Source organism: Natator depressus, chromosome 6 (genome assembly GCF_965152275.1).
Source record: "Natator depressus isolate rNatDep1 chromosome 6, rNatDep2.hap1, whole genome shotgun sequence".
Taxonomy (NCBI): domain Eukaryota; kingdom Metazoa; phylum Chordata; order Testudines; family Cheloniidae; genus Natator; species Natator depressus.
The window spans coordinates 111,318,282-111,329,898 of record NC_134239.1 but is presented as its reverse complement, the minus strand read 5'-3'; the positions used below and the strand labels follow the sequence as shown (position 1 = coordinate 111,329,898).

The following is an 11,617-nucleotide window of genomic DNA, read 5'->3' as shown; positions in this document are numbered from 1 at the left end:
ATGAAGAAAGTGAAGCATGCCTGCTACCAATTCACTGGAGGGAGAAAGCTGCAGGGACCATCTTCTGGTGAAAATGCATCAATGCTTCCCAAAGAGGCTCAAAAGGAGAGAGAGAAGCAGAAATCAAATAGGAGACAGAGAGTGAAAGATATGGCAGTCAAATTGCTGAAGAATTTGTCCTTTCTGAAGGAGGAAACTGAAGAGAAGCCTGTGGACAAAGAGTCTGGTGGGAGGCAGTATCTCTCAGGTACTCTCTGCTAGTCTGTCCTCCCCACTGGCCTCCTCTGTTTCTTCTCACCATGGAAACTGTTTTCATCAGCTCCTGCCATTTGGAATAGGCTTCCTATCTCTCTCCTCCTCCTGGATTCACCTCTCATTTCAAATCCTTTCTGAAACGTATATTTCTCCTTGCCGATGTTTTTAAATTTTACTCCCCTTTCTGTTGCTCATTTGTATTTCACTTTGCAACTGTATTATCCATCCCTGAAAAGCGCCTTGGGTTAGTTTGTAAGAAAGATGTGATACAAAGCAGAGTTTGGTTGTAAGAGTGTTCATATGGTGGTCTATTCTTCCAGTAATGTGCAGGGGGGCATGTGTAGGTAACCTATGCCAATTTAGCTCCCTCTCCATGCTACATCTATTGGCAGGTGCTGGGCCCTTATATGTTGATACCAAAGAAATCTGTTGCCACAGGCAATTGATATTTAGTGATTGTTGCGAGAACCAGAGAGTTAAAAGCACACTTTTTAACTAGACGCAATAAAGCATTTTGTAGGAAGCCGGATTCTGGGAAATATTTTCCTATGTGAATCATCATTTTATATCCCTTAAAGAGCAATGCCCTTCTAGATCCCGACTCTAATGACAAACATGAAGATATAGACACAGTTACAGGACGAGCTGGGCTTTAGACCCCTTTTAAGGTGTGTCTACCATGCCCTCAAGCTCAGGTTTGTGGGACCCGTGCTTGGGGAGTCGGTGTTTCCAAACCCATGCTTGCACATCTAAAAACTGCATTGTAAACCTGGGTTTACAATTGCTGGGCCTGGGTTTCACAGCCTTGCTAATACATCCATACTGCACTATGCAGACCTTTTGTCACAGGTCTGCGGCTTAACCTGCGTCCATGCTGCAAAATGACAGGGCTTGGACCTGAGTCATAGCGGGTCTCAGGCTCTGACCCACCCCCTAGCAGGGTCCTAGGTGTTTGCTGACTTGAGTCAGACTGATTTGTGCATGGATGGAAGGGAGTCTTGGGCTCAAACCTGAGTCAAAGCCCGGGCTTAGTGTGCAGTGTAGACAAACCCTTAATCCCTCTCGAGTGCGCCCCTCAGGTGACAGACCTTTCTGCCTAAACCACTCCCAAGGTTGGAACCATGTGACTTTACCACCCTTACACTAAATCTCAGGATGCAGCCCTCTGGCTAACCTGACAGACCCAACTGGGTTTGGCATCTTCAGGTCCTTTTTCTCTGGGAGCCTGTTACAGAATGGATTTGCAGGGACACAGAAATAGCTTCTTCAAAACAAAGCATTGGCTATTCACCCAAAGGTACAAAGCATGCAGAGCAAAGGTACCCAGCAAAAATGCCTGTGTGCATATTCCCCCTAGCCTACACCTTAATCTTTCCTTGCAAGCTCAACACAGTTAATCCCATCTCTGGTCAGAAGAGTGACACTGAGTTCTGCAGCGTGCTCTGTGACTCCCTCTCCCAATGTGCGTGTCTGTCCTCATCATGACAACCTACTCAACTCCCTTCTTTCCTAGGCCAACATCTTTAAAGTTTTAGCATCTCCTTTGATCCTGATTTAGGTCTGGGAAGAGTGGACCTTGCCATAGGAGCTGGAGCCAGGCATTGAGTATTCTCCAATCAGTGGCTTCTTGCTTGTCTCCTTAGAGACGCTTTGTATTCTATGGACTGTACCTTATCTTTGCTTCATTTGTTTAATTTCCTATTGGTTTCCCACTTACAGCCTCTTTTCACTCTATGTAATCAGGCACAAGTATACTGAGGTGCACATGATATGTATAAACAATAATACACAACTCCCTCATTCTCCACAGATGTATTTGAAATTGTTTCCAGGGTGTGACCAATCACCAATCACACCAGCCTGTTAAGCATAGGCTCCCATGAGATTCGGGTTCCCTTCCTGGCTCTGCTATAGCTAGGCTTGGAAGAGTTAGTTTTTTATTGCTGCTTGAGAACTTATTAGAGTTTGATTTAAGGCTATTCACTTTGTATATTTTGACTTGTGATGTTGACAATTGTGTTATAAAGCTTTAACTTTTTGAATTGCAGCATCTACTGTCATTAAATAATTATTGTCTGACTCATCCCGTTTCCCGGAACTGTGAAAGTTTAAATCAATCAAAAATTTAAAAAACATTAAATCCCATAATTGTGTGCAACTGTGAAAATGTAAATGGATAAAAATGTTGAAAAGTGTTGCAAAACAAACATCAATAGTATTTGTCAAACATATATATATATATAAGTTCTGCCAAGCCTAACTATAGATGACTGTGGGAAAATCACTTAACCACACCGGGCCTCAGTCTACCCACCTGTAAAATGGGAATGATACCCTACCTCACAAGGCTGCTATGAGAATACATTCTTATTATCTGTGAGTTGCTCAGTAATTACTATGATGATTGCCATAGAAAAGTCTATAGCTAAGTCAATAACCTTCTGGTTGTATTTTTACTGTTTCAGATCAAGCCGTTTGTGAATTGATAGATCAAGCAAAATTTCTTGAAGCTTGTAATCACATTTATGATCTGGAGCAATCTGAACATAAGAGTGAAATAAAGATTGACTTACTTTACAAAAAAGTAGCAGAAAGAATGTGGTCAGTTGTGCAAGAAGCAATCAGTGGAAGCGATAGTATGTTACTGGAGCCACTGAAATCAGTAGGTGAATCACTGAAGTGGGAGAAAGAGAAAGAAAAAGAATGGTTTAACAGCGTCAAAGACATGGAATCTGTTTCAACCTGGAGCCCAAAATACTGGAATAAAGATCTGGAGAAACTGCTAATGGAGTGCATGGCAACACAGATTCCCTCCTTTGTGTCTGCTAGCAACACAGATGAGTCTGCATTAAAAGATCATCTGAGTCAGTTGGAAACCACAATTTTTCCCAACCTGAGATACAAAAGAGATGTCTTCAAAGAAGCAGGATTGCTTACTACCTATACAAAATGTTGTAATGCCTGTTTGTCTTCTTACCTTTCCACACTTACAGACGGTGATATGAGCTTCAGCAAATGTCTTCTCATTTATGAATGGGGCTTTAATATGTACAGAAGGTACGTTCCAAGTAATTCCTCTTTTTCTTTATACCTTTCAGTTTCCCTTTTAGTTCTGAGCATGGTCCTTCTTGAGCTTCAAGGCAGTGATACTGAAGGAACATAAAGGGAAAGGTTAGCCAATATTCAGGCCCTTGTGGGTTAGGAGGAGAAATTGATTATAGGTATTTCTTTGGTGCAATCCTGTTTATTTACAAAGAATGGACACAAAGTCCTGTTTCCCTAAGCACAGTAGGAATCAAACAACGGGAGGCATTTTCTTTGCTCACAGTTTTTCCAGTCAAGCGCACTGCCCCAAAAGCTCTCTCTTTAGGCTTTCTCTCATGGTCTCACTACTAGCGCTTCTCTTACTGTCTCCTTGGATTTCTTGCTGCTTTCTGTCTGCGTCTGACTTCTGGCTCACAGACATGCTCAGCTCGATCAAACAATGCCCCGCCTCCCTGCGGTTGTATTCAGGCCCCAGGAAAAATTCCTTAGACCACATGGCTCAACTCCTACTCCAGCCTTGCCATGCTGGTCTGTTATTTTGGGTGGTAGCTTCTATTGTTTCAGCTATTACTCATGAAAGGGGCATTTAACACCTCCCTCATTTAGCCTAATCTAATGGAAGGTAGCTATCATGCCTACCAGCACTGCCCATAGGCCAAAGACACACTTCATGGGAGCCACCCAACCTCCCGCATAACAGTGTCTTTTCTATGAGTTTGATTTTGCTTGTTCTTAGTGAATGGATTTCCTTTCCAGACCTAGGCCATGTCTACACTACAGACCTATATTGGAATAACTACGTTGTTCAAGGGTGTGAAAAAATCCACGTGTAGACAGTGCTATGTCGGCGAAGGAAGGTCTTCACTAAAGCGCTACAGCAGAGAAGACAGCTGTACGTAGCACTGTACATGAAGACAAGCCCCTAGATACCTACCAATTTATAAATGGTATCATGGTAGCTGAATCCCTGACCATCTAGGGCTCGGTAGAGCACAACCTTGAACTTCACCCAGAACTGACGAGAGAGACAGTCTAAAGAATAGGCATTATGGGGCAGATTGACTTCCCTATTCTGCTCACTTTGTGCTACACAGATTGGAAATCCCCTGCATCTCACCTAGGGATTCCACTGTTGAGGAGTTCCCAGTGGTGTTAGGGATAGCATGGTGGGCTCCTGCATTATCCCTGCTGCAGCCCTGGCTCAGAGGTGTGGCTGGATTGTATGGTGCTCCATCTGTTTTTAACTGGCAGATGGTACTCTAACCTATGTTAGGGAAGAGCTGAATAAAGAATTGGGGAGCTGTAACCAGCCCTCTGACAGTCCCCCAGCTCTTTTGCACTGAGTGGAACTCATCTGTAGCACATAATCTGTCCCTCTACCCACAGATGGCTCACCCCACTCCCAAGGTCAGCCCCAGCACTCTGGCCCCTGCACTCTTCAAGTGCTTTTCAAGGATGGCTCAAGCACAAGACAACTCATTGCAGCCATTTAGCCTTGAGCTTAACAAATGAAGGGCTCACCATGGTGTGAGCTGCGTTAGAACAGAGCAAGCATAGTGGGGTGCACCGCTCATCTCTGAACTCCCTGCAGGTTGTTTCTCCTGGTAATGTGGTGCCCATTACTGATCACAGTATCCTAGGGATACTTTGTTTAGCAGAGGCAGCACTTCTTCTTGTTTAATGGGGAATAGAATCCAGCCTTCCCACAGGGAGACGTTAACGATTCTCACCAATAATGGAGCATCTGGAGTCTCCAGAATACTGGCCATGGATGCAGTTCCCTCAGCATACACCCAACCTCTTTCTGGCTATGGTACTTACATGGCTTCTATCACCGTAGTATCTGAACTCACTACTGTATCTTTAAAGTATTTATAGGGGAGCACTATTATCCTCATTTTACAGATGAGGCACAGAGAGCCTTGGGGATTTGCCAAGCTTTACACAGGATGTTTGTGGCAGAGCAGGAATTGAACCTGTGTTTTCCACAGCACAAGCTAGTGATTTAAGCACTGAACATCCTTCCCTGTGTACTTAAGAACTTGTAGATGTGGCTTAGAAAGTGTTAGTGGGGATAATGATTGTTACGGAAAAGTTAGCACATGTGACTCCATTTTGGTTTGGGGCCCACCATTGTCTAAAAGCAAGCACATCATACACCAGGAGGAGTGATCTTTAGATACTGAATCCCTGTGAAAATCCTCCTCCTTGTCTCCAGCCTGCCTTGACTCCCAGTATCTGTTTTTTGTCAGTCTCTAACTCCCTATCTCTTGGCCTTTGATGTGAGGCCTCCCATCCTGATAATAAAAGTTGCTGATGCGTGGCTTTAGGACCATGCTGTGTAATTAACATACTGGTTTAGCACGAGGAATGCACCAAGCAGGGATAGGTAGTAGATAAGAAAAGGGTTTGTTTATTGGCTAAGGTTTCTGATGCACGAGGGCAACATGCTTTGCTAAAAAGTATATAACCTTTGTATAATCTGTATTTAGGGTCCCCTCCTGGCTAGCAGGGGGGCACCACGCTCGAGCTTAATAAACTTAGTGTCATTTGACAGGTTTCAGAGTAACAGCCGTGTTAGTCTGTATTCGCAAAAAGAAAAGGAGTACTTGTGGCACCTTAGAGACTAACCAATTTATTTGAGCATAAGCTTTCGTGAGCTACAGCTCACTTCATCGGATGCATACTGTGGAAACTGCAGAAGACATTATATACACAGAGACCATGAAACCATGAGACCATGATCTGTGCTGGAAATGGCCCACCTTGATTATCATGCACATTGTAGGGAGAGTGGTCACTTTGGATGAGCTATTACCAGCAGGAGAGTGAGTTTGTGTGTGTGTGTTTTGGGGGGGGGGGTGAGAAAACCTGGATTTGTGCTGGAAATGGCCCACCTTGATTTTCATATACATTGTAAAGAGAGTGGTCACTTTGGATGGGCTATTACCAGCAGGAGAGTGAGTTTGTGTGTGTGTGTGTGTGGGGGGGGGGGCGGAGGGTGAGAAAACCTGGATTTGTGCTGGAAATGGCCCAACTTGATGATCACTTTAGATAAGCAATTACCAGCAGGAGAGTGGGGTGGGAGGAGGTATTGTTTCATGGTCTCTGTGTATATAATGTCTTCTGCAGTTTCCACAGTATGCATCCGATGAAGTGAGCTGTAGCTCACGAAAGCTTATGCTCAAATAAATTGGTTAGTCTCTAAGGTGCCACAAGTACTCCTTTTCTTTTAGTGTCTTTTGGGAACTCTGCAGTTGTGGACTTTGTTTATGTGCCTCAGCCTAGATTCGAACTGTGCGTGTCCTACCAGGTGTAATTCGTAGCATTTGTGTGCGTGTCCTATCAGGTATAATTCGCAGCATTTGTGTGCGTGTCCTACCAGGTATAATTCGCAGCAGTTGTGTGCGTGTCCTACCAGGTATAATTCGTAACATGATCAGTAGACCATACCAGTTGCATTAAAGTCTGGATACATTGATAATTTTTATTGCTATGGTGATGTGGCTTTTTCTATTCTGTGTAGCTTCTCATCTGACATTTTAAACTTTGCACCCTGAAATGTAATGATTGTTGTCCTTATCCTAACAACATAAATTCATAGTGAAGATCAGTTCTGACCAAGCAGGGCTCCATCTCTGTGCTGTTCTGGAAGCCAGTGACCCTAAGAACTGACTGTACAACTTGGGAAATGTCTTGGTTGCCCCAATTCAGCAAAGAACATGATGACTTCAAGCAAGTGAGGAGTCCATTGACTTCAGTGTGATTACTCGCATGCTTAACGTTAGGCATGTGCTTAAGTACTTTGCTGAACTGGGGCTGTATGTTTGCAGCCAAATATTATTTACTTTCCCAGCCCTTTAAGAGCGATTATGGTGGGCGGGTTCTGGTTCTTTAAGGTCAGGAGAGGTTGTGTGAGAGGCCAATTACCCAATGTCTGTTCTGGTTACCTGGAAGGAGATGAGAGGCAGGTGTTCCCATGGATTAGTTAGTTTCTGGGAGGATGAAGGGACAGGAAAAACCCAGGCTAGTGTTCCTTTATGGGCCCAGGACCAGGAGCCTTGGAGAGTGGGTGAGACATGGCTCTCATCTCTCTCAGCTGGCCCAGGCAGGTGTTTTGGTTGCTAGACCCACCTGGGAAGGATTAAGGGAGTAGTCAGGTAACTGGGTAGATGAATCAAAATGGAGGTTCCAAGCCTAGTCAGGGGAAGCTGCTGAGGGGAAGAACTCAGCTAGGGTAAAGCCCCAAGAAGGAGGGCTATGCAACCTCTGAACCTCAAGGGAAAGTCTACTAGCCTGACTGGGCAAACACAGGCAGGCCCCACGAAGGAGGACTGTGGATACTCTGAGCTTGAGGGGAGATTTTACAAGTTGTGGGGGCTAGGGCTAGACACACACAGACCAAGAGGGAGGGCTGTGAAACCCTGAATCTAAAAGGAGCGTTCTTTTGGGGGAGCTGATTAATCTGAATAAAGGAGACCCTGGGGTGGCGGGAATATTGTTTTTAAAGACTCTGGGTGTAAGTGGATTATTCTGAGAAGTCAGAGGGAAACTGAGGCAAGGTGTGTGCCGTGCCATCCCAGGCCATTGGGGGTGCCCTGGGATGGCACCTATCCACACAGAATATTATGTATATTCTGTAAAATATGTTTGCTTTAATGATTGACTCTTGCACATGAATCAGCGTAGCGTGTGTGGAAATAGCAGGAGAGCTCTATTATTTCCCAACAGAGACTCTTGAGTACCCAGAACTAATAGAACTTTTGGGAGGGCTGATGGCGCTAAGGTCTTTGCATTTAACTATGCCAAATATCTCTTTCACGACAAATATAATAGGTGTTCTCAGCTGTAAGCATATTTATCTGAACTTGTACACTGCACCTCTCTCAACGCTAGGCTTATTACACAAATGTTACCTAAAGCACATTTTGAAGATCAACAACAGGCTGCCCAAACCCAGTGACACCAGCAGACCCTATTTCAGATGTAAAGAATTTTTGCCTCCTCTTCCCATTGTCAAACTACATTACTCTGCCCAGCCTTCTGACGCCTCGGTCATCCCATCCATCAATCACATACACACTCCCTTCAAGAAAAGCCTGGGGAAATGTGTAATTGTGTGTCTTATGGCATGTTCTGAAGGTCACCAAACCTATGATCTGTTGGACCAAGTGGGGAGGAGAGTTCCAAAGCCTTTCGACTTATACTGGTACTGTATAGTTATTCCCCTTCCCATACAGGAATATCACCTTTGAACCTATGTAGCTGTATCCACACTGGGAGTCGGAAGGGTCTACACTAGCAGTACAACTTTCTAGTGCAGACAAGGCCAAGAGAGAGCTGCAGGAAGGAGTGAGACAGAGGAGAGGGGAGGATGTAATCCGAGAATGGGGCCACAAAAAGGGCCAAAAAGAGAAGAATAAAAAAAGGATGGGACTGGGGAGGATCAAAAAAATATTTTACCTAGTTGCAGTTGTTCCTTAGATGAGAGCTGAATGCTGCTTTGTGCATGCAATTAGCCAGGTGAGCTACACGTCACAAATATGGCCATAGCCAAGCACAGGTTCTCAGTACTGGGATTGGAAGAGCCACAAAGCTACTGGAAAACTGCCGCTCTTACTGCAATTTTGTTTTCTGTGTGCAATGACAGTGAGAAGCTGCTCATGCCCTGCTGGACTCCACAGCAGATGCTCTTCGCTGATGCATATGTTCTCAAGTGGAATTTTTCAAATGTGGAGGAAAAGCTGCTCACAGTCATCCAGGTAAGAACATGGAGTTCTAGCAAACCTGGTTGTCACCCCAAATCATTCTCTTTTTAATAATACATTTCCTTGTTATTTTGGCTCATGTATAGAAAAGGTCAAATAGTCCTGCCCAGCTGGCTACCCCCGGCTCTACTCCTCAATCTGTTTATTTAGTAGGAGAATGAAAACATACCACACAGAGAATGGTATTAAATGAGGTGGTGGTCTCAGGGTGGTTCCTAGCAGACAGGTGCCTACATCACAAATGGCCCCCATCTCAATGTGTTGGTAGTTTCAGTAAAGAAGCCAAGAACTGAAGGTCCACAAACAGCAGTCTGCCTTCCTCGCCGATAGGCGGTGCCCTATTTGAGCATTTTGGCAAGAGGCTACTGGGAACTTTGCACTGCCTCTTTTCATGCTATTACTATACCTGCACTATGGGGGGGACTCACTCCACACACACAGAATCAGAGTATTTAGGTTCTATCCAGGTGGAGTACAGGAGACCATGGAGGTGAAATCCATCCCCCAACTAACCCAGGGCTGTTTCATGGGACTACGTACCCCTTTCCCTATGGATGCTAATCAACCTATAGTTTGGACTAAGGGTCACAGACCCTTTGCACCAGTCATGCAGGATACTGGGGCCTCTGGATCTGAGTAATATGGATCTATGGTCACCCCTAGCCTGCCCCAAAGTGGCCTTCCATGCTAACCTTTGTGGGGCTGGCATAGATACAGTTTCCTTGGCAAAGCACACAGACACCCCACAGAGCCTCTAAGAGCATGTCTACACTGCAACATAAGCCTGTGCTTGAGCATGGGCTCAGGCCTTGTCAAGGTTCCTCCCCCACTCTGAACTCTAGGGTACAGATGTGGGGACCTGCATGAAAAACCTCCTAAGCTTATCTTTACCAGCTTAGGTCAAAACTTCCCCAAGGTACAAAATATTCCACCCTTTTGTCCTTGGATTGGCCGCTACCACCACCAAACAAATACTGGTTACTGGGGAAGAGCTGTTTGGACACGTCTTTCCCCCCAAAATACTTCCCAAAAACCTTGCACCCTACTTCCTGGACAAGGTTTGGTAAAAAGCCTCACCAATTTGCCTAGGTGACTACAGACCCAGACCCTTGGATCTTAAGAACAATGAACAATCCTCCCAACACTTGCACCCTCCCTTTCCTGGGAAATGTTGGATAAAAAGCCTCACCAATTTGCATAGGTGACCACAGACCCAAACCCCTGGATCTGAGAACAATGAAAAAGCATTCAGTTTTCTTACAAGAAGACTTTTAATAAAGATAGAATTAGAAATAAGAAATCCCCCCTGTAAAATCAGGATGGTAAATACCTTACAGGGTAATTAGATTCAAAACATAGAGAACCCCTCTAGGCAAAAACCTTAAGTTACAAAAAAGATACACAGACAGAAATAGTTATTCTATTCAGCACAATTCTTTTCTCAGCCATTTAAAGAAATCATAATCTAACACATACCTAGCTAGATTACTTACTAAAAGTTCTAAGGCTTCATTCCTGGTCTATCCCCGGCAAAGACAAAATGTAGACAGACACACAAACCCTTTGTTTCTCTCCCTCCTACCAGCTTTTGAAAGTATCCTGTCTCCTCATTGGTCATTTTGGTCAGGTGCCAGCGAGGTTACCTTTAGCTTCTTAACCCTTTACAGGTGAGAGGAGATTTCCTCTGGCCAGGAGGGATTTTAAAGGGGTTTACCCTTCCCTTTCTATTTATGACAGGCCTAATCCCCCTTGCGTCTATTCTGTAATTGTGCTAGCCCAGGGCTCAGGCCCAGGGTCCCAGGACCCTGCAGGGCCCAAGTTCAAGTTGCAGGACCCAGGGTCCAAGCCCTATTGCTTTGCAGTATAGATGCAGCCCTGCTTGACTTGGTTCCCAGGTGTCAGCTGGAAGTATCCCACAATTCCACGGGACAACTTCCTTAGTCTTCTCGGTGCCAACAATCTGCAATCTACTCTATTGAAAATGGAAGCTCTTTTCAAATGGCTTTGCAAATGGCAGCAGCTCAGGTCAGTGTTAACCCATTCTCTTCTGATCTGCAAACCCACTATCAGAGAGCCCTCCTGGGTTTGCTGTGGAGAGCAAACCGATCAAGCCTTTTGTGAAGTGAGCTGCTTCCTGGTAACGTGCAGGGCAGGCAGTAAAGTTTTCCTACAGTGCACCATGGCCCTAGGGCAGTAAAGTGGCCACATTTCAGAGGTGGGGGACAGCTAGGGACTCTGGTATGTGGTTACTTTGACTTGGGTCTGTGCACTGCAGTGTGGACCCCAGAGCCCTAGGGTTGAGCATGGGTTAGAAAAGTCTTAACATAGGGTTAAAATACAATGTAGATGCTCAAGCCCAGCTGGCACCAGGGCCAGTAACCCCGGGCTTACATTCAGTGTAGACATACCCTTAGTGGGGCTTGAGTGGGGAAGAGGGCCTTACAGTCAAAGCATGACTCCAACTCCCAAGGCTTCCAGGACAGTATTTTTTTTAAATTTAAAAACCCCTTAGAAGGATGCTTTGTAGGAATGTGGTGTGGGCTCCAAAG

The 11,617-nt window shown here is 45.0% G+C and overlaps 1 protein-coding gene across 1 annotated transcript in view; it reads left to right on the top strand.

Moving 5' to 3' along the window:
* Positions 1–11,617, top strand: part of LOC141990195 (exocyst complex component 3-like) — a 36,688-nt gene continuing 25,071 nt past the window's right edge. The window contains exons 1-3 of the mRNA XM_074957175.1: positions 1–247; positions 2,721–3,312; positions 8,951–9,062. Of these exons, the coding sequence (XP_074813276.1) occupies positions 1–247; positions 2,721–3,312; positions 8,951–9,062 (951 nt within the window). The remainder of the gene's footprint in view (positions 248–2,720; positions 3,313–8,950; positions 9,063–11,617) is intronic.